Source organism: Nymphaea colorata, chromosome 10 (assembly GCF_008831285.2).
Source record: "Nymphaea colorata isolate Beijing-Zhang1983 chromosome 10, ASM883128v2, whole genome shotgun sequence".
Classification (NCBI taxonomy): domain Eukaryota; kingdom Viridiplantae; phylum Streptophyta; class Magnoliopsida; order Nymphaeales; family Nymphaeaceae; genus Nymphaea; species Nymphaea colorata.
This window is the reverse complement of record NC_045147.1, coordinates 5,267,331-5,292,137: the sequence shown is the minus strand read 5'-3', so window position 1 is coordinate 5,292,137 and position 24,807 is coordinate 5,267,331. Positions and strand designations below refer to the sequence as shown.

The following is a 24,807-nucleotide window of genomic DNA, read 5'->3' as shown; positions in this document are numbered from 1 at the left end:
CGCAAAAGTGATATCTGGTCTCGTAAGGGTAAGATAAATCAACTTTCCAACCAGACGTTGATATCTTCTCTTAACTTCTTCACAGAGCAGCTCTCCATCTCTAAGGCTTAACTTGTGTCCAGTATCAAGTGGGGTAGAAGCGGGTCTACACCCCACTTTACCAGTCTCCTCCAATAGATCTAATGTATATTTCCTTTGGTTTAGCACATGGCCAGTACTAGATCTAGCAATGTCAATACCAAGAAAATACTTCAGTTTGCCAAGATCCTTGAGATCAAATTCAGCAGCCAATAACACTTTTAACTTGAAGATCTCCTCCTCATCATCTCCCGTGACAATCATGTCATCCACATAGACGAGTAAAAGAGTGACCCTGCTCTCCTTTTTCTTCACAAATAGAGTGTGGTCTCCATTCCCTTGATTGTACCCATGATGTTGCATCACTCGACTGAGACGTTCAAACCATGCTCTAGGCAACTGCTTGAGGCCATATAAGGCCTTTTTCATCTTACAACATTTCTCTGGTTCTTCATATACTTTTTCTTCGAGATCACCATTGAGAAAGACATTCTTAACATCGAGTTGGTACATCCTCCACTCCTTCATCACAGCTAGGGACATAACAACTCTAACCATCTTCATTTTTGCAATTGGAGCAAAAGACTCCAAATAATCAATCCCATATTTTTTACTAAACCCTTTAGCCACAAGACGAGCTTTGTATCTTTCAACACTTCCATCGGGTTTGTACTTAATGGTATACACCCACTTAGATCCAACCAAGTGAGTTGCCTCAGGAATCTTCACAACTTCCCATGTCATGTTTCTTCTCAAGGCTTCCATTTCTTCTTTCATAGCATCAGCCCACTTGGAATCACTTTGAGTTTCAGCAACGGTCCTGGAAATCACAGCCAAAGAAAGAGAAGATACAAAACACTTGTAATCCTTGCTAAGTCTTGAATAAGATACAAAATTATCAATCGGGTGTTGAGTACATGACCTGACACCCTTTCTCAGGGCAATGGGAAGATCTTCATTTTCTTTTTCAACCTCATCTTGAGCCTTCAAGGTAGGACTTGGTTCATCCAGGGAAAGAATGGCATTGGGATTGGAAGTAGATCTCGCACCACAAGTCACCTCCTCTGTCCGAGCACCTCGTCTAGAGTAGACCTGTCCAAACATACGATGACCTTCCTTCTCAGTTCCGGTGTCACACCCTTCTTCCTTCTCAGGTACATCAACAGCTGTGAGAGGTTCTTCTTTCTTCCCTAACCACAGACTTCTCCCCCTGAAGAGGATTCTCACAAAAATAAGAAGCATGTTCCAAGAAGGTAACATCCCTTGTAACATAAACACGGCCAGTGGTAGGATCAAGACACTTATATCCTTTCTGAGTAGGAGAATACCCAACAAACACACCCTTGATAGACCGGGGATCAAGTTTCTTAACATTGGGACTGTGATCATAAATAAAACACACACAACTAAAAACATGAGGGGGAAGGGGAAAAGGTTGACGATTTCTCTGAAGTAAAGAATGGGGAGTCCGACCATTCAGCACACGACTGGGCATGCGGTTGATGAGATACCCACTGGTAAGAACTGCATCACCCCAATAGTGCTTGGAAAGATTCCTCTGAAACAAAAGGGCTCTGGTGACATTAAGGAGTTGACGATTCTTCCTCTCAGCCACCCCGTTTTGTGGGGGAGTATAACTACAGGACGTCTCGTGAACATTCCCCCTTTTTTGAAGGAACTCTTCGACTGATTGACACATATACTCACGGGCATTATCCGATCGAAAGGTTTTAACAGTTCCACCATATTGAGTTTGCACAAGTAGAATGAAGGTCTCTATGATATGAGGTACCTCACTGCGATCCTTTAACAAGTAGACAATGGTGGTCCGAGAGAAGTCATCAATAAATGTTATAAAATATTGAAAACCTTGACGGGTATGAATTCCCGAAGGCCCCCACACATCAGAGTGAACCAAGGAAAAAACTTCATTAACACAACTAGTAGAAATAGGGTACGAAGCCCTCACATGTTTGGCAAATTGACATACAACACAAGAAATCAATGACAAATTCAAAGTGGAACACAAATTGGGAAACAACTGTTTCAAAATCCCAAAAGGTAAATGCCCAAGGCGTTCATGCCAATACAAGAAGGACTGAAGGCAACCTTCTCTTCGCTTTTCTGTCTTGCTGATCGCTGTCATAAGAGCCGTGGCCATGCGTATGGGAAGACGATATAAGCCATCAGACGCCAAACCAATCCCAATCCTCTTCCCTGTCGCCAAGTCCTGCAAAATACAACGAGTTGCAGAAAAGATGAGTTCACAATTCAGTTCTTTAGTAAGTTTACTAACTGATAAGAGATTTAAGGGAAGCTGAGGGACATGTAATGCTCCTCGCGCATGAAATTTGTCCAACAAGGACAGACTCCCTTCTCCGGCCACAGAGGTAGAGGAACCATCTGCAAGAGATACTCGTTCCCGTCCTGAAGACAGCTTATACTCATGAAACAATTTAGGGTTACCCGTCATGTGGTGAGTAGCACCACTGTCCATGATCCATTCCTCTACACAAGAGTTACCTTTATCCCCTACAATGGCAAGAGCATGATTAGCCTTTGTCTCATCTGATGCTTCGACATGATTGACATCGATCCTACCCAAATAAGCCCTTAGTTCCCGAAGTTGTTCAGCAGAAATAGAGATCTTCCCTCCACCAGATTTTGTCTCTTCTGGCACAGTCGGCTTCCCGTAAGAAGACTTCCCTTTATTACGCTTTTTCTCTTGATGAAGATCCCAACAGAAATCCATAGTATGACCATTCTTCTTGCAATGAGTACATCTACGAAGAGATCTAGTAGTGCCTCCAGGACCCCGACTAACAAGAGCAGATCTCTCATTATGTGAGATGAGATCTCTCTTTCCCCTAGATGTAACCAGCCTCCTCTGTTCTTCAGCTTCAACACAAGAATACACATCTTCAATACTCGACACTTCTCCTGAATTCAGAATCTGGCTTCTAACGCTTTCAAACTCATCATTTAAACCAGCTAAAAAGAGGAACACCCTGTTTTCCTACTCTTTAGCAACATAAAGTGTCTGATCGTGAGGACAATGCCAATTAATATCAGAATAATAGTCAAGATCCTCCCACTTGGCTTTCAAAGCCCCATAATAATTTGCAACAGATAAGTTCCCTTGCCGAATTCCATAGACAGTCGCCATTAGTTGGTAAGTCCGGATAACTGTTTTCTTCTGGCCATACATCTGCTCCAAAATCACCCACATGTCTCTAGCAGTCTTCTTCTGAATAATGAGGGGTTGGATATCAACGGAAACAGAGTTGACAATCCAAGCTTTTACTTGATTATCCTCAAGAAACCAAGTGTCCCGCTCACCACTTGTCTCTACCGGTTCAGGTTTCCTTCCATTGATATAGGCAATCCGACCGTTGCCTGCAATCCCCATAGTCATAGCGGCTGACCACGGGAGATAGTTCTCCTTGGTAAGGCGAATAGTAGTGACTTGAACGGGAACATTCTCAGTTCTATAAGCCCCAATTTCAGATTGAGCAGTGTTGACGGTGGACGAGGAAGACGCTGCCATAATTATAGACCAGCCCTACAAAGAGAACAAAAAAGAACCAGCAGCAGCGATACGCTGGCCGCAACACTGGACAGCAACGGCGGAAAGAGTGGTGACTAAGAGCAGGGCAACGATCCAGCAGCGGAAGAACACCAGACCTCACGGTAGCAACCAAGGCAGAGTTGGGCGGCCTGGGCAGAACAGATGAAGAAGGAGGAAGACGACGGGGGAGCAGCACGGGGCGACACTGTCGGGCGGCCTGGGCAGAACAGATGAAGAAGGAGGAAGACGACGGGGGACCAGCACGGGGCGACGCTGGAACTCCAACGGCGTCGGGTCAAGAACAGGGACCGAACAGAGTAACGTCGGGCGACTCAAAGAACCGCGGGCGACGCAGCTGGTGGCGCTGGTGGTGGTGACGGCAAGCAGGGTAGAAACAGGGAGTCGCCGGAACTCCAGATGGCGTCGTGGGACTCCTACGGCGTCGAGGCGTCACCGGAACTCCAACGGCGTCGAGAGCGTCGCTGGAAGAGACGCCGGAACTCCAACGGCGTCGGGCGATGACCACGTCGGGCAGCGAACCGTCGGTCGATGGGCAATGAACAGGACCGGCACGAGTCTTCCTCTCACATGGCCACAACAGAAACAAAAACTCGAATCAGTCACGCCGGAACTTCACGGCTCTGATACCATGTAGAAACACGAAGATCAGGAACAAAGGAATAAGATGAACACGATGTAACGTGGAAAAACCCTCAACAAGAGGAAAAAAACCCACGGACGAGGAGGAACTGGCGCCCACTAGCGACCAGACTCTCTCTCTCTTAAGATTTTCATTAACATTTAAGATTAGGGTTTACACTGATATAAGTATGCCCTAACTAGGACATACTGGATCGGGTCCAGATCCGGACCCATACACCAAGATCCGTCAACAACACTCAACCTTAGGATTGTTTCTCATATTAGACTGCTGTCCAAGCTCCATTGTAACACCCACAAAAAAGAAACAGACAACACTAATATATGCAGTAGGGCAGAACTAGTATATGCAGCAGGAAGATACTATGCCTTACGCAGACAGCACTAATTTATGCAGCAGGAAGAGACTATAACATACGCAAATGATAAGGATTTTTCTGCGATAAAAAAAATATACCCTTTATAACACCTAGGGCAGATCCACGGCTGACAGAAAACTGGTCTTTGCACATAACTTTCCATGCTTTGTTTACACCCACAATTAATTCACGGCCGATTTATCAGACCTTACATCCTCATTCACGACAGATTGAAGAAAAAATGCCAGATTTCAACAAGCAATGACCAGCGACAACGAAGAAACCTTCTGCGACTTGAAGGAAACACCTGCGACATCCATCAGACACAAGGAGACACCTGCGACTTCCATTCAACAAGCAGTGACCAGCGATAACGAAGAAAACTTCTGCCACGTGAGGGAGACACCTGCGACTTCCATCCAGCTTGAAGACCGTTTAACCAATCTTCATCCATGTCCACTTCAACAAGGCATCGATCTAGGGTTTTGAATATTTTGCTTGAGAAAACCCTAGATCGAGCCTAATATGCACGTTCAAACTGTCTTGCCCTCAAAACTCTCCACGAGAACAGAAGAAGAGGAAGAGGAAGAGGATGAACACGGTGAGAAAAGGATGATGACGAGAGATAGGTTTCAGTCCCAAGAAAGGTTGGGCTCTGATACCATGTTGCGTGCAGCCAAGGGAGAGAAGAGAAGAGAACGCGAGAGAGAGAGAGAGAGAGAGAGGGAACTTTTCATATGCACTAATCTGCCCTAATCTCACATTAAATGAGAACTAGGGTAAAACAACAAATTGCAAAAGAAGTCCACAACTAGAACACTTATTTGTAAACAGCTGTTCCTAAACTCTTAAATATTCAAAAACACTACCTAACTCAAATATTATTCAACATTTTTGATGAGCAAAATTTGGAGATCCATGACTCCGAAGTCCGAACAGTTGCAATCTCGAACGAGAGAGGTACATGACCTGTGGATGAGTACAGATCTTTTTACAAGTACAACAGGGAGTTGTCAAACATCTTGTCCTTCCTCAGGGAACTGGATGACTCTTAGGTAAATGGGGAGCCACCTCAAATTGAGTGCTTATTTGGACGAGTCTACACTAGAAGGGATAGAGATACGATGCAGGCAAATATGGAGGTCAATTCTAGTGATCGAGTTTGGGGACCGACATGTACCAGGCATCCTACTCAGCAATGGATGTGTTGTAAGACCCTCCCTCTCGACTACCAACTATTCATGTCACATCTGACGATGCAAAGTGAGTTCACTTGTTTTAATCAAGTTGTTCAATCTGCAATTGGATTGAAGCAATAAATGAAGAAATGGAGGTCCTTTGTGAATGTTGAAGTTGGGAAGTAGTACATGACTAGAAGGAAAGAATATAATTGGTTCTAAATGGGTTTATAAGGCAAACCTGATGGGAGTACTGACATATATAAGGCACAACTTGTAGCTCAAGGATTCATGCAATAGTATGGTGAAGATAGGTGAGACTTCTAATCTAATGGTCAAAATGGGCACTATTTTTGTCATCATATCCTTCAGTCGTCTGGGGTTGGAAGCTTAGTAAGATGAATGTTGAAAATGTATTTCTTCATGCAGACATGAAGGAGGAAGTCTTATGTGTAGCAACCTTCTGGATATGCTGAGAAAGATCTTATTGCATGGGTATGCAAGCTAAGGAAGTCCTTGTGTGGATTGGAACAAGCATCTCATTCTTGGCTTGAAAGTTTCTCCTTCCAAATTCAAAGCTATGGTTTCAGGTGGTTTTCCCTTGATCACTCTCTTTCTGTCTACGGAGAGAAAGATATTGTTACTCCTATTCATATATGTGTTGATGATATTGTGGTTATGACGATCATGTGAAAAAAGTGAAGCAATTCTTGATGAAGGCCTAAGTCACACGGAAGCGCCAAATATGGTGGTGCACCTCGTCAGTGCGGACTCTGTCAAACCGAATCGGGTGCTGCTGACCGCACCCGACTCGGTCAAACCAAATCGAGTGCTACTGACCACACCCGTTCTTTCCTCTCGCCGCACCCACACCCAATTTTTTTTAGAACTTGCCGCCTCCTGGCACCCGCACCCTGCACCCATGTGACATAGATGAAGGCTTTCAAAATGAAAGATTTAAGGGTCTTGAGGTACTTTCTTGGTGTAGAGGTTGAAAGACAAAGGGGACACATTGACTCTTGTGCAACAGATATACTTTTGATCTTTTGGAGAGAGTAGAGATGACAAATCACAAGTCAGTCAACATTCCGAGCTTATTACATCAAAGGTTGAGTTCTAAAGTTGAAGAGCTTTGTACCAACCTCAAAGGATACCAGAGTATTGTACAGTATTTCACCTTTACCAGACCTCATATTGGTTATGCTATGAAACAAGTGTCACGATTTATGCATGCTCCTAAAGGACACATGGAGGCAGTAAAGCGTGTTTACACTATTTGAAGGGAACTACAGGAGATGGCCCCATCTATCGTGAGAATGAACACATAGTTCATGGCCATAAACTCACACTTATGCAGGCACATGTAGGAGGTCCAGATGAGAGACGGTTTGTATTTGGCTGTTGTGTCTTCTTTGGAAATATTTTGGTATCTTGGAGCAGTAGCAAACAAAAGGCGGTGGCATGGTCAAATACAACTTGAGGAAGGCTGTTCAAATGGACCATACATCTAAATCTGGATCCAGATCCAAACGTGTGCCCACTGAGCTGCTCTCATTATTTATGATGTCTTCCCCTTATTAATGACATTCTTTGTTATATTTGCTGTTGTGGCATTATATTTTAATCATCAATGTAAAGAGCCTTTATTAATAAAAATAGAGTTCGCAGGCGTGTTTTTCCTGTTGTTACTCCAGCCATTGTGCATCCCTCTCTTCATTTCCTCTTTGTTCTGTGTAATCCAAACTGCAGTGACTGCATCGAACTTGGTACCAAAAATCTTGTACTAGAGAAATTTATATTATGCCTGATAGTAGTATCTGATCCATCTAAGGAAAAATGGTCTTGTGCAGCATCTATGTAAGAAGATTGATAGAGGTGATTTTTCATTGTTTGCATCACATTTACTTCATGTCATGTAGTTCTCATTGGAAGAAACTTCAGAAGAGATGTTTGCAGCCTTCTCTGTGAGTGCATGAAAAATGTGAAAAGTTGAAGCAACACCATGTTGTGTGTGTGTGTGGATAAAACAGATTTTTAATAAGTGCTTTTGTTAATCTGTGCAAGCTGGTGGTTTAGTAATTATATTTTGACCGTTGCTTTCTATGCCTCAGTGGTTCTAGTCCATGAATTTATATGTTATAACCCAAGTTCTTAAAATACATTGCTTCGCTTGGTTCTTGAGAGCAGGAATTTGCATAATCCTATAATCCTATCTATGCCTTTGTTTCTTATTTTTGTTTTTCCATGTTTAAGCAGACTTAGTCCTGTCAAAAAATGCTAATTCATCCTTGGTTATACATGACTCAGGACATAGTCAGAGCATCAGTCCATGCATTACCAGTTGCTCCACTTTCAGCAGTCAAGTTACCTGTTCAATCCAAAACCATTCTCGATCCACAAGCATCTTCTACCACCTCAGCTGTCGTACCTGAGATTGTGGACAATTACATGGAGGAAGAAGATGACTGGAACACTTTCCAGTCATTTCCTACTTCTGCATCACACAGTGAAAGTGAAATCCATATTCAGCCCAGACCAATTGGTGACTCTTCTGTCTCATACGACAATAATGATGCAGAGACCATCTCTCACAAGATCACAGATAATCAACCAGCTGTTGCGCCAACAACAATGAATAATGCATATGAAGATAGTGAAGGACTTGCTGATGGCAAAAGCATTGTCAACAAACAAGGAACGGATGAGCAGTTGACTTTGTTTGGACATGATGATTTTCATGAAGTTTCTGATCGGCAATCTTTTGGTGTTGCAAATGTCTCTGAATCTGGGTTGTTGAGCTGCAGAGAATATGGTGAAGGTTCTGATGGAGAACGGGTGGATAATGATGGCAGGAATATTGCCGTGTTAATAAAAGACTGAAAGAGAATCTAATAATTGAATTGTAATAAGAGAAAATTATATTAATCCCTATGTAGTTGGATTGAAGATCCTTAGCGTTCTGAAGTTGGACAGGTAGATTTTTGATTAGTTGATAACAGATTATGTGGATGGAGGCTGATTGATAGGTAGTGGTCGAGAGGAAAAACACTAGTCAGGAGCATTTTTACATTCAGGCAAATGAAGGAATGCTTGTCATGGTGATAAATTGATATACTGTGAATCTTCTACACAGGATTAGAATGGTAGGATGCAGGGCAAGGGCGACAATGTTATAGAGCAGCTACAGGATTAAAAGTTTGTGATTTACTCGTGAGACATGTATGTCTTCCCATTGTACATGGCAATGTCTGGAGCTATGTTGTAAGCTAACATACAATTCATATTGAGCTAATTTCTCGAACTAACTTCTTCCACTGATTCATTTTATTGTTCATGGTTGCTCGTTGCCTCTAATCAGTTGGCTGCTGGTTTTTCTTTGCTAGGCTTCACAATAATACATTTAACGGTTTAATTATTCAAAACATTACTTTTGTTTGACTTTACGTAGCATGAAATGAAATGACTTGCTGCGTAAGTTGCTATCTACAGCCATGTTGTAAGTTCTCAAACTTTTCTTCCACTGATAGATCTTACTGTTTTATAGTTGCTAGTTGCCTCTAATGAGTTGGCTGTTGGTTTTTCTTTGCTGCGCTTCACGAAGATACCTTTTACAGTTTTAAACCATTCAAAATGTTACTTTTGTCTGACATTCCGTAGCATGAAATGGAAAGGCTTTTTTTTTCCTTTATGCTACCTTAATAAGCTGTTATCTGGAGCTATGATGCAAGCTAACTTATAACTCATATTGAGCTAAGTTCTCGAACTAACTTCTTCCACTGATTCATCTTATTGTTTATAGTTTCTCGTTGCCTCTAATCCGTTGGCTGTTGGTTTTTCTTTACTATGTTTGACAAAGATGCTTTTGACGGTTTTAGGCCTAGATGTCACTTTTATCTGACATTCTGTAGCATGAACTGCTCTCCGCTTGAAATTGAGAAAGGCCTTCATATGCCATAAAAATTGAAGTACATTTGTCATACACTTTGTGTTCGTATTGAAGACTTGATGTAGATCCACTATGTCTATTAAATTTCAATCACGACAGAGTTGTCTCCAACGGAAAGTTGTTGGGATTCACCCCTTTGTATTGTTCAACATAAACTAGTTAGAATATATGGTCCAATATCGTTCTTCAAAAAAGTGTTCAAGCTATTATTTATTATTCAACAATCAATGAGACGATCAAGTTGTGTGGGTAACGGTGAAGCATGAAGAAACGAGTGCTCTATCTATTAATCTTATAAACGAGAAGCAGGTCTGGGCCTTATTTCCTGAATTTTCCAATTTAGAGGCATAAAAATACCGTACAGGTGGTTATCATGGACAAATTTAGCTGAGGCAATCGTTTCAACGACCATAATCTAACGGAAAGGAAAATGTGTAACACCGTCATGGCTGATCTAAATGGCATGTCGGGTTGTCACATTTGCTGATTTGATTTATGTTCATTATGGTTCATAATAAGGTTTACCAAATGTCAATTTCGTCCTCTTCATAGCTCGTCTTGATTGAAGTCCCTAGACTACATCTTATATAGACTTCCATACTTCGCCTAGCATCAACGTGACTTTTGGTTCATCCATTTCGTGGAACTGCCATCACGCAGCATGTGTCTAACTTTGCCAAGTGATGTCATAGGTGTCTTTTCAATTTAGCATCAAAAGGTCCAGAGTATTTGATTTTTTCTCAAGTTTGGAAGGAATAATAGGACTGTGTTTTCTCATAAACGCAAATATGGTAAGAGTTATATTCCGAGGTAATACACCATCCAACTGGTAATAGTAAGTGAGCTGTTTATCAAATATATATTTGGAGACATGACATAAAAAATATATTTTAACTTCAACATCATGGGTTTAGTCGAAGTGCGATCCACATCCATGACACATTTCATTTGTAGCAAAAAGCAATCACACTGGTACCCCAATAGATGGGAATCGAGATCTACCATCCACTCCATGTGTCTATTAGAAGAGTCAATGGACTGAGCTCCTTATCCTTCACAATATCTTCATGCACTCAATCGAATTGTGAATTGACTAGAAAGTCATCTCCAAATAGGTTACAGTCTAACTCATGAAATCTAACAACCTAGCCTTGTGCAGTCATTGTACAAATATGAAGCCATAAAATGCTTATTTGTTTATTCTAATGTACTGTTAATAGTTCTAAGGTGAGGCATCCAATAAAATTCCCAAAATGGACTAAAAGAGAACAAATACCAAATGCAGTGGATCGTCATCCAACTCCCCATCAATATTTTACAAAGTCAGGGCCTTGATTTTTTTTTCTTAAGGGAGTTGAATTCCATAAATGGTATAATTAAATAAAATTTTTGAAAACTTTTTACAGCGGAGCTCTCTCTTCAAAGCACTCGTGCCGCACTGAAAAGCAAGTCAATTTGCTAGGTAGCAAGACCGAGCAGAGCATGCCACAGCAAGAACGGGTTTTTCCTTTTGGGCAAGACGAGAAACGAAGTCAACCTCTTTTACAGGCTCGAATAGAGGCCAGTCTTTTTTATTGATATCAGGTTGACAGACACCAGAGAAAAGAGCGGTCATATACAACTAAGAGACAATTAGAAAGAAGATAATAGCTCCCACTGGATCTTCAACAAGGTGAAGATAATAGTTTTATGTACATGTTCCTGCACCGTTCCTCCTTAGAGTGAAGCATGCGCATGAGCACGTATGGATGAAGTGGAGGCGAGAATTTTGCGTTGGTGCAGGGGCTCGGGCTCCGCCTTTGTATGGAGGAAATTGGAGCTCTTTCTTCAACCCTAAATCGATCTTTCGCTTACAAATGCAGGTTCAAATGACTTTTTCTTCTTCAAAGTACAAAAACTCCACTTCACTCAACTCCCAAGAGTATATCATATTGTATGTATATATGGTAACTGTTAGAAAAAAACTATGAATTACATCTTTGTTTTAGATGTGGAAGCATATCTCACTTGTATGAGATACACAACAATAATTGAACCACAGAATGAAAAATTAGTCTATGATTTTGATTGTTGAGGTCATCATATTGAAATTCTCTTTTCATTTTTGAATCAAAAGTCCAACTTTGATAACTCTAATTGGAAATTGTTGCATGTTTTCAATCTGAAAAAGGTTTGGCGTAGTTATGGGGTGTTCTTTGGCTGTTTGCGGACCGCTGTGACTTGTTTTCAGGAATGACATCATTTGTACTAGCTAAGGTCTATTGAGGGTTTTAAAGTTTATTTCTTGATGCTTCATGACCGAGTCTTCCACTTGGACGTTAAAAAGGGGAAACAATGTTGCGCATTTTCCTTGGCAAGATCAGTTGGATGGCAGATGCATCACGCTAACGTATTTTCTTGGCAAGGGTTTGACCTTTGTTACCGGCAAGCAACTGGTGGCAGAGTAGGAATTTTTGACTAAGGGGCACTAGTGTTTTAAATTTTAATCTTAAAGGGGCACTAGTATATAAATATGTAAAAATCAATGAGATGCCAATATGTAAATAAGGTAAATTTCTATAGTGATCTTCTGCTCATCATCGACTGATAAGCTTTAATGCACGTGAGAACTGATCGTGGGCTACATGGGCACATTCCACGCATGGAATGCATAATTTGGCATCTTTCTAGATAGATGGCCCGTAGGGGGCGCGCCCCATGTCTGGTTCCCCAATCGGAACCTGTGAAATGAAGTTGCCTGGAAGCATTCGTGATTGTGAAAAGCCTTGAGCCTACTTTTTGACACAATCTGTGCCACTGATTCTTTTACTCCTGTTAGGCAAGAAATGTACATAATCTAGGTACTATATATGAGCTTTCCACTGAATGCGCTCTGTTCAATCCCATCTACGTATTTACGCCAGAATCCTCTATTCCTCTCTCCCGTATATATATATATATATATATATATATATATATATATATATCGAGAGAGAGAGAGCAAAAATAATTTGTTTTTCTTTTATGTTTCTACTTCTTTCAAAATTAGTCAAGGAAAACCTGTGATTTTTGAAAAATACCGAACAGAAACGTCAAAAATAATGAAAACGAAAAGAACCTGTCGGTTTTTATTAAAAAAATTCCAACATGAAATTTTCACGTTTTTTTTCTCGTTTTCCATATATTTTTCATTACTGTCATTACTAAAACCTCATTTTTGTCATCATATAAAGTTATTTTTTATATTCTTTTGCAAATTTTTTTGTTATTTTTTCCTAATGTTTAGGAATTTTTGTTTTCTAAAATGTTTGCTGATCTTTCTCCAGATTTTCTGATATTTTCAGCTTATGCTTCTTCCAGTAAACTATTACCGGTTCTAAGATGGAGACGTCCAACAAAATTCCTCTAAGATGGGAATTTGGGAGGCTGGCCCTCAAGCCCTTAGGCATAAGCATGATTTGTCATCTATGTCGTGCTGGTTCACATTAAAGAGCAATGTCACTAGTAACCTATATATGGGAACCAATATCAACCTATCCACACCATGTGTCTATTGGAAAGGTCAGTGACTCAAGCCCCTTATCCTTCACAATATCTCAATGCATTCAACTGAATGGTCAATGGATAGGAAGGTTAACCCTGAATAAGTTAAAGTCCACTTCACAGGAATTCACAAACTTGGATTTGTAATCAGTGTGTAAATATAAAGCTGTAAAGTGTTTATGTATTTCTCATATGAAACTTTAACAGTTCTACTGTGGCTACATCCAACGAAATTCCTCTAAAATGGGGATTTGGCTGACATTCGAGCCTTTGCCATATCCAGCATCCATGTCATGCTTGGTTTGCATAAAAAAGCAATCACATTGTTAATCCTACACATGGAAAAAGGTTATCTTCAAGTAAGTCAAATGCTACTTCAGTAGAATCCAATAACATTCACTTGCAGAGTTAGTTTGCAAATATAAAACCATAGATTGCTTATATATTTCTTATAATGCACTGTTAGTAATTCTAGAATAGTGACATTCAACAAATTCCTCTAAAATGGTGATTTGAGAGGCTGACATTCAAATTATAAGTGCATTCGATTGTGTCAAAAGGCAACCAACCACACTGATATATCGAGATCCACCATGACACCGCATACTCTCAACCTTCTTCATGTTAATCATGTGGAATTAAAATTACTGTTGGCTATATGTCACAGCCTACTTCTCTTTGTCCTTGTACAAATACTGTAAATAGTATCAATCAATCATTCCCTTTCATGATGAGGGAAAAGACTCTTCATTTGTGACTATTACATGCACTTTGACAAGCAATTCTTGAACTCAAGATTCTTATTGAAAATGTGTCCTATTGAAAATGTGTCCTATATTCTTTGATTTGGGAAGAGAACTAGCATTGACATGCTTGTTAAACTTACTGCTCGATGTATATAGAACTTACAATTCATTAGGAAGTGAACATAAACTGTTATTACTGAATACTCTAGTGTATGAGAGAGATGTTCTTTTCTTGGGGACTAGATTGACTTTATGCTCTTGTTAGTGAATTGAGGTTGTGTTGTCATCAGATGGTTAATGGAGAAACATAATTGTAATGGTGATGCTTCAACAAGGGGTTAGCAATCTAGATTGGGTGTCTAACTATTTGGTTTGGTACACAGTAGTATAATTGATGCATATTTATACCTAGCAACCTCAATTTAGTGGTTTTGTAGTCACTTGGGACTTGCTAGTAGTAGAACGAATGGTTATTAAAAATGTGAGGGTGCACTTGCGATCAATAGAAATTAGGGTAGATTATGTTTGATGTTAAGTGGATGAAGACTCTTATGAACGTGTGCCTGTTAGGCAAAAGGGACCCTATGAAGTAATGAACATATATGTATACATGTGTATATTTGCTACATGGAAACTCATAATTACTGGTAACATAGTGTGAACCATCGAGTCAGAAACGACACCTATGAATTCCTTTCGGGCCTCAACTAAAAGGTGAGTTTGAGAAGCATGCAACTGATGGGCTAAAAGAGAGACTTGGAGTTTACATCAATTTGCCATGTCCTCGTAAGTGTGGAAAAAATTGAAGAAATTTCATAAAGGCATATTGAAGCTCTCGACAATTTTTGTAGTCAACAACCTTTGACTTGATAGTCATATTTCCTATCTAAATAAATTTTTAGAGTGAAGTGTTTAGAGAACTTATTGTTTTGATTTTTTGTAGGTGGACCATGAGCATCAAGCAAACCTTCAGCAATAGGATTAGTGCTCGAGGTGATTTTTGTAATTGAGGAAGTGCATGATAGGTATGACAACATTCCAAACAAACTTTCGCCTGCCAAACATGAATTGTTTTTTGCATTCTGAAGTGTGAGATATTATGTTCATTGGATCCTACGAATTTGTTCTTGTTTGAATGATGTGTGAATTGGTAGGCTTCTTCACAAATGAATAAATGTGTGAGACTTGTTATTTGCCTTTAATTATTAAACAATGACATAAGCATTCTAGAATCATAACTACTTCAGGCAACTTAGGCGGGATGTTGAGTTGAGTACCTCTTCATCCCCGATCGTGCATTAGTGAGCATCATAGCATGATAACTATTTAAGACAGTTATGAACCAACTACATATCGAGACTACTCTTTGTGATTCAACTATGTTTTGATGTTGATTGACTGTCATGAGATTTTGTTTACATTGTGGTTTCTTAAATGATGTGCTTGAATGGACTAAATGGGTAGAGGTACCTATGAAGTGTGGTTTGGCTAGCCAAGATTATTGATTGATTGTACAAAATTCTTATGAAGGCAGATTGGAGTTTGGTTATACTCACGTAGCAAACCAACCCTATGTACTAGTCAATCCTAAAGTGAATGTGTTTTCATATTGAAATTTAAGAAAAATTAATTGAGTTGAGGTCAGTTAATGCAATATTTTTGGGATCTATCCTGCCCTCACCACTAGTCTTGTCTGCTTGGAGCGCAAGTGGTGCGAGGCCCGAGGACATCATTGTGTTGCACTTGAAGCATTGGGCTCATGTGTGCCGAACAACTCTCCTTGGAATACACTCTTCCTTGTTAGATTGCTCTACCATTGCAATGTGTACAAATGCTCTACCACGAGCCACTTCTATTCCAAGAAAAAACCTCAAGTGTCCAAGATCTTTGTGACAGTACTTTTGAAGAAATTCTTTGGTCTTAGATATACCTTGTTTATAGTTGCCGGTCAATATAATATCATCAACATATACTGCCAAGATAACCATACCCAACTTTCCCTTCTTAACAAACACTGAATGATCAAAAGGTGACCTCTGGAATCCACTATGTGAGACAATATCAAATAGTTTATGAAACCACACATCTTTGTTTCAGTCCATATATGGCCTCCCGCAATTTGCGCACCTTCCCACACTCCCGCTGAACCTCGAAGCCAGGTGGTTGTTGCATATAAACTGTCTCCTCAAGATCGCCATACAAGAATGCATTTTTGATATCCAATTGATGCATCTGCCAGTCATAGTGAACTGCAAGAGAAATCAAGAGGCGAATGGTACCTAACCGAGCCATTGGTAAGAAGGTGTCAAAGAAATCAATACCATAGGTCTGAGTATATCCTTTTGCGACCAGCGTTCAATCATCTGCATGGTATTTGATAGTGAATACCCATTTGGATCCAATGATATCACAACTGGAAGGAAGAGCAACAAGGTCCCACATGTGGCGTTCCTGTAAAGTATGTATTTCCTCTTCCATAGCCTGGCGCCAATTGGGGTCTAGTAATGCTTGCTGATGACATGTCAGAGTAGTATGAGTAGACAAAGCATGAATTAATTGTTGCACCTGTCACTTACATATTCAGATGTCACAAACTATGAAATGGGATGAATGGTGCATTGATGTTTACCCTTCCGCAAAGCAATAGGAAGATCCTAGAGTAAGAGATAATCAGAGGTGAGAAATCAGGTACACTTACCTCAAGAGAGGATGATGGAGGAGAGCCATGTGAGAGACCCTGTCCGTGAGAGTAGACTAATGGAGGATCCGAAAGACAATTTCAGGGTGGTGATGAACTTGAAACAAGAATGATTGCCTTCAGCCTGACGTTTTCTGACTTTCTAAGGTGCAAGGATTTGAAATACAATGTATTGTTGAAGGGTTGATAATTCATATACTTATAGCAAATGAGACAAGATAAGTATTAATGCATACTAAAACAAAAGTACCATTGGCATGATGAGTAGAGGCAATTGTAGTTTGGCTAAGCTCCACCATCATTTTTACAATTTTCTTCAACATAATCTTGGGTTTCTACAGATTCCCTTAAGCAACTTAGAACATTTCATTTCCTTGACTAATTTATTTTTCTTATTATTGGTTGTTCTTTCATGTGAAAATCAATACTTTTCTCCAATGTGACATTTTCTTTTTTCACTTGATTTATTTTCGTCAATATCTTATGCATCATACCGTCATGATTAGCTGATGTTGCAATGAAATTTCCACTGTCAGGTCTATGTCCATAGCAAGCTTATGATTATTGATGATCGTGCTATGCTGGTTGGATCTGCTAATATAAATGACAGAAGTTTGCTAGGCTGCAGAGATTCCAAGGTATGCACATAACAACACATCTGATTTTACAAGGAAAGACCCATGGTTCAGATTGAGGAGCCAATGAGAGTCGGATGTCATGCCTTGTGTCTAATGGTTGAAACATTAAGAGCCCTTTCTCTGCCGCTGGCACATCAGGGAGCCTTGCTTTTGCCTTATCATGTTTTACTGGCGGAGATTTTTGCCATTATCTCTATTTTTTAAGCCTATAACTTCCATTCCGAGATTATAATGTGATTACTATTATTATATTTGAGACTAAGCCTATAGTTCTGGAATATAAACTTCAGCCCGGTGATCTAATATTGCATTTAAACCCTGAAAAGAAATTGGCTCAATAAGTTACCATTGGACAACCAAAAACATACAAATGAGGAAAATGAAAAACAGCTGAGGTTAGGATACTGCCTCAAGCACAGACTGAGGAGCCAAATTGAGCTCATCCAATAGAACCCAAGATCCATTCTTTATAGCCTGTGGTTACAAGTAGCATGAAATAGAAAATATAAACCTAAAAGAATTTTCAGACGCAAGAAAAATTACTCTCAAAATAATTGCAAAACAAACATTGATCAGAAAATTCAACCTGGAGCAGTATCCCATCAGACCAAGCAAATTGAATTCCTGTTTCACCATAACAGGTAGATCTGATCCCAATAAATCCATAATATCCATCTGAAATAGGAATGTAGAAACACGAACAAGAAGAGGAAGAGAAACAACGATCACGATGTAACGTGGAAAAACCCTCAACAAGAGGAAAAAAACCACGAATGAGGAGGAGCCGGTGCCCACTAGCCGCCAGACTCTCTCTCTCCTTTGTCTTTCATTCACACCATAAGGATTAGGGTTACACAACTTAAATAATGCCCAACAAGGGCTACAAGTTGGATCGGATACGGATCCGGACCCGGTCCCGAGACCCATCTAACATACTTCAACACTCCCCCTCAAGTTGGGCATACATATCAAACATGCCCAACTTGGATACATTTCTCTCAAATGAGGTCGAAGATAAAGCCTTCGTCAGAACATCAGCCGTTTGGTCTTCAGATCTCATGTAAGGAAGTATAAGTTCTTTAGCATCAATTCTCTCTCGAATGAAATGTCGGTCAATCTCAACATGCTTTGTTCTGTCATGAAGCACAGGGTTGTTGGCCAAGTTAATTGCAGACTTGTTATCGCAATACATCTTCATTGGTTCTTCAACTTTTATACCAATATCAGTCAACAATACTTTCAGCCACAAAAGCTCAGAAACTCCCATAGCAACAGCTCTGTATTCTGCTTCAGCACTGGAACGCGAACAAACATCTTGCCTTTTACTTCTCCACACTATGAGATTCCCTCCCAAATAAATACAATAGCCAGAGGTGGACCTCCTAGTGTCAATACAGCCTGCCCAGTCTGCATCTGAATAACCTTCAATTCCAAGAGTGTCTTGCTTGACATATAAGAGACCTTTGCCAGGATTCCTCTTCAAGTAGCACAAGATCCTGTCAACAGCCTTCAAGTGGGCATCCGTGGGAGCATGCATGAACTGGCTCATCACATTCACAGCAAAGGTAATATCAGGTCTAGTGAGAGTAAGGTAAATTAACTTCCCTACAAGACATTGATATCTTCTTTTTGCCTCTTCACAGAGTAGCTCCCCGTCTCTCAGACTTAGCTTATGGCCAGCATCTAGAGGAGTAGAAGCTGGTCTACACCCTAGTTTCCCAGTCTCCTTTAACAAATCTAGAGTGTACTTCCGTTGATTTAGCACAAGGCTAGTCCCAGACCTAGCAATTTCTATGCCAAGGAAGTATTTCAACTTACCAAGGTCCTTAAGATCAAACTCGATCGCCAACAGTTTCTTTAACTTCATTATTTCATCTTCATCATCACCTGTGACAATCATATCATCAACATATACCAACAGAATAGTAACCTTTTGCTTATTTCTCTTCACAAAAAGTGTATGATCTCCATTCCCTTGATGGTATCCACATTGTCTCATGACAAGTCTGAGTCGTTCAAACCATGCTCGAGGAGATTGCTTGAGCCCATATAAAGCCTTCCTTAGCTTGCAACATTTTCCAGGTTCCTCATATCCTGGAGGCATACACATATATACTTCCTCTTCAAGGTCTCCATTGAGAAAAGCGTTCTTGACATCAAGTTGGTACATCTTCCACTCCTTCATCACAGCTAAAGAGATAATGACTCTGACCGTCTTCATCTTCGCAACAGGAGCAAAGGTCTCCAAATAATCAATCCCATATTTCTGACTAAACCCCTTGGCCACAAGACGAGCTTTGTATCTTTCAACACTCCCATCTGGTTTGTACTTGATGGTGTAGACCCACTTAGATCCAACCAAGTGAGCCGCCTCAGGAATCTTTACAACTTCCCATGTCATGTTTCTTCGCAAGGCTTCCATCTCTTCTTGCATAGCATAGGTCCACTTAGGATCACTCTGAGCCTCAGCAACATTCCTGGGAATCATAGTCAAAGAAAGAGAAGATACAAAGCATTTGTAGTCCTTGCTCAGTCTAGAATATGAAACAAAGTTACCAATAGGATGTTGAGTACATGACCTGACACCCTTTCGCAGGGCGATGGGAAGCTCTTCACTAGCAGCAACAGTCTGAATCTCTTCTTCAACAGGTTGCTTCTGCGCACGACTTGGGTCATCCAGGGAAGGACTAATTGGATTGGGAGTAGAATTCTCACCACCTGTCATCTCATCTGTACAAACTCTTCGCCTAGAGTAAACTTGCCCAAATAAACGATTGCACTTCTCTTCTGCCTCAGTGGAACACTCTCCATTTTTCTCCTGTTCATGCACCTCACTAGATGGACCATTTTTCTCTTGTTCATGCACCTCACTAGATGGACCAACGGAGTCACGCCTGTAGTCCAAAAAATCTGTAAACTGAATTTCCTGACTCGGAGAATACTCTTCCCGTGACATAGAGTACTCCCCCTGAAGAGGATTCTCACCAAAATAGGAAACATGTTCAAGGAAAGTGACATCTTTGGTAACATAGGCCCGACCAGTGGAAGGGTCTCGACACTTGTACCCTTTTTGAGTGGGAGAATACCCTAAAAAAATGCCCTTAATAGATCTTGGATCAAGCTTTTTAATGTGAGGACTATGGTTGTGAATAAAGCAAACACAACCAAAAACTCTGAGTGGAAGAGAGAAAGGTTCACGAGTCCCCGGTAACAGAGAGTGAGGCGTCTTCCCATTCAACACGCGACTAGGCAACCGGTTTATAAGATACGCACTGGTCAACACAGCATCCCCCCAATACTTTTTTGGAACATGACGTTGAAAAAGAAGAGCCCGAGTCATATTCAATAACTGACGATTTTTTCGTTCAGCAACTCCATTTTGAGGAGGGGTATAACTACATGAAGTCTCATGAACAATTCCCTTTTTTCGAAAGAAGCTATCAACAGACTGGCACATATACTCTCGAGCATTGTCAGATCGAAATGTCTTAACAGATGCTCCATATTGAGTTTCCACATAGGCAATGAAAGTCTCTATGACAGTAGGAACTTCACTACGGTCTTTTAGCAAGTAGACAATAGTGTTACGAGAATAATCATCTATAAAGGTGATAAAATATTGAAAACCATGACAAGAAGGAATCCCTGCAGGCCCCCACACATCAGAATGAATCATGGCAAATACCTCATTAGACCGATGGCTAGACAATGGGTACGAAGCCCTAACATGTTTGGCCAGGTGACAGACATCACAAGACACCATAGTCATATCTAACCTGGAACATATATCAGGAAACAACTGTCTAAGAAGGCCAAAAGGCAAGTGTCCAAGGCGCTCATGCCACCGTAGAAGCAACTGAAGGGAGTCCTCTCTATTCTTCGTGGCTTGGCTGACTGCCGTCATGAGAGCCTGAGCAGCACACATAGGTAAACGATAGAGCCCGTCAGAAGCTAGGCCAATCCCAATCCTCTTCCCTGTCACCAAGTCCTGCATAACACAGCGATCAGCGGAAAATATAAGTTCGCAATTTAACTCTTTCGTGATCTTGCTAACCGACAAGAGATTCAAGGGAATATGAGGAACATGTAGAGCATTGTGGACTAAGAACTTGTTCAAAAGTGGGAGACTCCCTTTTCCAGCCACAGAGATAGATGAACCATCGGCAAGGGAAACACGATCCTTTCCTGATGAAAGCTTATACCCATGAAAGACCTTAGGATCGCCGGTCATGTGGTGAGTAGCGCCACTATCAATGATCCACTCTCCCATACGGCAATCCGCCATAACGTCTATAGATGAAGAAGCTGCCATAATCACAGATAGTCCAACAGGAGGCAACAAGAGAGGCACCGATGACAACAGAGAGCACCAACGGGCAGTAATATCCGGATTCCCAATCAGCCCCAAGAGTGAACAGAATGTCGATTGGGGGAAACGATCGTCGGAGCGCCGGCAGACGTTGAGGCAATCCTCAAGTTACGCTCCTCTCCTCCTTTACGTCCTCTACCAAGTCACGGACCAGCCACCTCTTCTTGCACGGTGGGCGCCAAACAAAAACAAGAAGATGGAATCAAAGATCAACCAAGCAATATATTGCAGGTAAGAGGCGGAGGCACTTCACCGGATTTGCAAAAGACCCCTAGGAAGTGACATGAATAGGGGGAGGCAAGCTTAGGAAGCGCCTAAGCACGCATATCTTCTTTCTGCTTCGGGAAGCAAGACTACGGCACAAAAGGCAGTGGCGCAAGGGACAACGGTGACGGCGACGGTCAACAACACAAGAGCGACGGCGCAAGAGCGACGCCGCAAGAGTGGCTGCGATGGCGAAATCCGGTGACACCGGCGGCGGCGGAAACAGCGACAGTGGTATTGGGGACACCGGCGGCGGTGGCTGCTGCAGCAACGGTGGCGGCAGCGGCGGTGGCTGCTGCAGCAACGGCAACGGCGGCGGCGGCAGCGGCGGTGGCGGCGGCGGCAGCGGCGGTGGCGGCGGCGGCGGCAGTGGCAGCAGCGGCGGCGGCGGCGGCGGTAGTGGCAGCGGCAGAGGCGGCGGTGACTGCAGTGGTGGCGATGGTAGCGGTGAGAGATATTAGGGTTGGAACTTCACAAACCCTAAAAATTTCCCAAACTCGTCGGCTCTGATACCATGTAGAAACACGAACAAGAAGAGGAAGAGAAACAACGATCACGATGTAACGTGGAAAAACCCTCAACAAGAGGAAAAAAACCACGAATGAGGAGGAGCCGGTGCCCACTAGCCGCCAGACTCTCTCTCTCCTTTGTCTTTCATTCACACCATAAGGATTAGGGTTACACAACTTAAATAATGCCCAACAAGGGCTACAAGTTGGATCGGATACGGATCCGGACCCGGTCCCGAGACCCATCTAACATACTTCAACAAGGAACAACAAAAGAGAGATTATTTTTCTTACCAGAAAACTACTAGATTACCACACCATTTTTTTCAGGTCAGGAGAAGGGAAACACACTTTCCCTTCATTGGACCACATATGGGTCAAGATGTCAGCTGAGAAAGACGAACTGCACAGCATCACCGCAGACCCACATGACAGTTCAGATTTTCTCACTAATATTTGTTTAGTTTACTCCAGTAGCAAGTAGCTGATGAACATTTTTCAATGGTAAGCATCTTCTCATCGTTTCAATCAGAAATGACAAGGCATTAACGTATCCAAATTCCAAACTAACATCAAGCTATAACTGGCTTACTTCTTCAGATAGGTTTATTCTGACAATATTATGCCCCGACAAGTTAGCAAGAACAACCACTAAGCTGGTCTTCCCCACACCTGGACTTCCTTCAAGTAAGACTACAAGCAAGAAAAACATAAAGAAAGTCAGATTGCAATTTTATAATATGAAGTGGAAGAACAAAGACTCTGAAGACAAAGATATATATAAAGTGGAATGGACAAAAATATTTGTATAGTGAGAACTGAAACTAAGATGTCAGGACACTTCACTCAACAAAAAATGACGCAACATCATGATAAACCATTCATTTCCATCTCAGGCATCTTCCATCTGAAATGGCTGCCTATTCAGATAGAACAACATTAACAAATTGCACGATAACCATCATGCACTCCAAACATGATAGAAAAGCACATGCTAAAATTACCTCGCTTTGGAAGCTGCATTGCCCGCAGAACACGTAAGGCATTTCTAGCAGTAGTTGGTGCCAACAATTGAAAAACTTCACCTTTGAAGTTCTTGTCACCCAAAATGAAATAAATGTGCCCAATTAATCAAAACTACGAACTTGCAGGAATTCACAGGCCGCAACCATCACTATTTCCCAAATGAACAAAGTACAAATTATTTTGACGTGTAAATCATTAGTATTACTATCCAAAGATCTACTTGAAAAAGAAAAAGTCCCAACATCAGCAGAAAAATGGTCCATTTGTTCTTCCTTTATTCTCAGAGACGAACTCTTTAGTTCAACTAAAGATTTCATTTTCCAAATTCAAGATCACTTGCCATCCAAATAAGTTACCACATGGCCGGGAATCAAGAGATGATTCTTGTGCAAGAAGATGTATGCAGTATGACACGTGGAACTTATCTTAAACTCTGCCACGTGCCAGAATTATTTCATGCCCCACGAAAGATGTGTGTGCCCTAAGCTATACAAAATTGGATAATCAGAATACGAATGTAGTTGCATTCCATATGAAGGTGTACCCATGCGCCTTCCAAATTTTCCTACATTGCAATCATATGGAGTAATGCTTTTCAAGTATTTATGATTAGGATTTTTGTCATTTTCTTTTCATTACATCCTTATGTTCAAACCCACAATTCTAGCAGAGAAAAAAATATTCTACAGCCTCCTCACTGAGAGTCCACAGCAATGATATAACCTGCCTATTGTAGTAGGGTGGCTCTTTATTCCACAAGACCTGGACAATTACCCTTACTCCATCGAACTGGGAGTTTATGTGTCCCTTGCTCATCCCTGGTTAGGCCATTCCCTCCTTCTCTTCCTCCCTTGTTAAGATTAGGCCAGCACCTGGCCACCAAGATGATAACTAGTAGCTTTCAGTACAAGCATTAAAAGACGTATGGACGCAAAGATGCAAGTCACACAATAAACGTCATTTTAGATAGACCAGTTCAACCAATTAGTGACCTGGACAGTTCAAATGAGCACAGGTTTGGAGACAAAGAGAAAATGCAGGCACCAGCCTGATACTATTTAATGATTAGTGTGAAATATGTATGCCAGCACACACAAACAGCCATGCCCCTCACACATTGGAACCTATACCGGGTCTGACTAATGTGCAACAACATATATTCTGCATTATGTGACAGCCAGACAGGAAACTTTATTTGGACAACATGAAAATCTTGAATATGGTTTCCTACACATAGGTTGGTCGA

The 24,807-nt window shown here is 41.2% G+C and overlaps 1 protein-coding gene across 2 annotated transcripts in view; it reads left to right on the top strand.

Moving 5' to 3' along the window:
• Positions 1 to 9,221, top strand: part of LOC116261929 (protein SWEETIE) — a 132,427-nt gene extending 123,206 nt beyond the window's left edge. For both annotated transcript variants that reach the window (XM_031640879.2, XM_031640880.2), the window contains exon 48: positions 8,151 to 9,221. In XM_031640879.2, coding sequence (XP_031496739.1) covers positions 8,151 to 8,723 — 573 coding nt within the window. In that variant the 3' untranslated portion in view covers positions 8,724 to 9,221. The remainder of the gene's footprint in view (positions 1 to 8,150) is intronic.
• Positions 9,222 to 24,807: the final 15,586 nt, after the last annotated feature.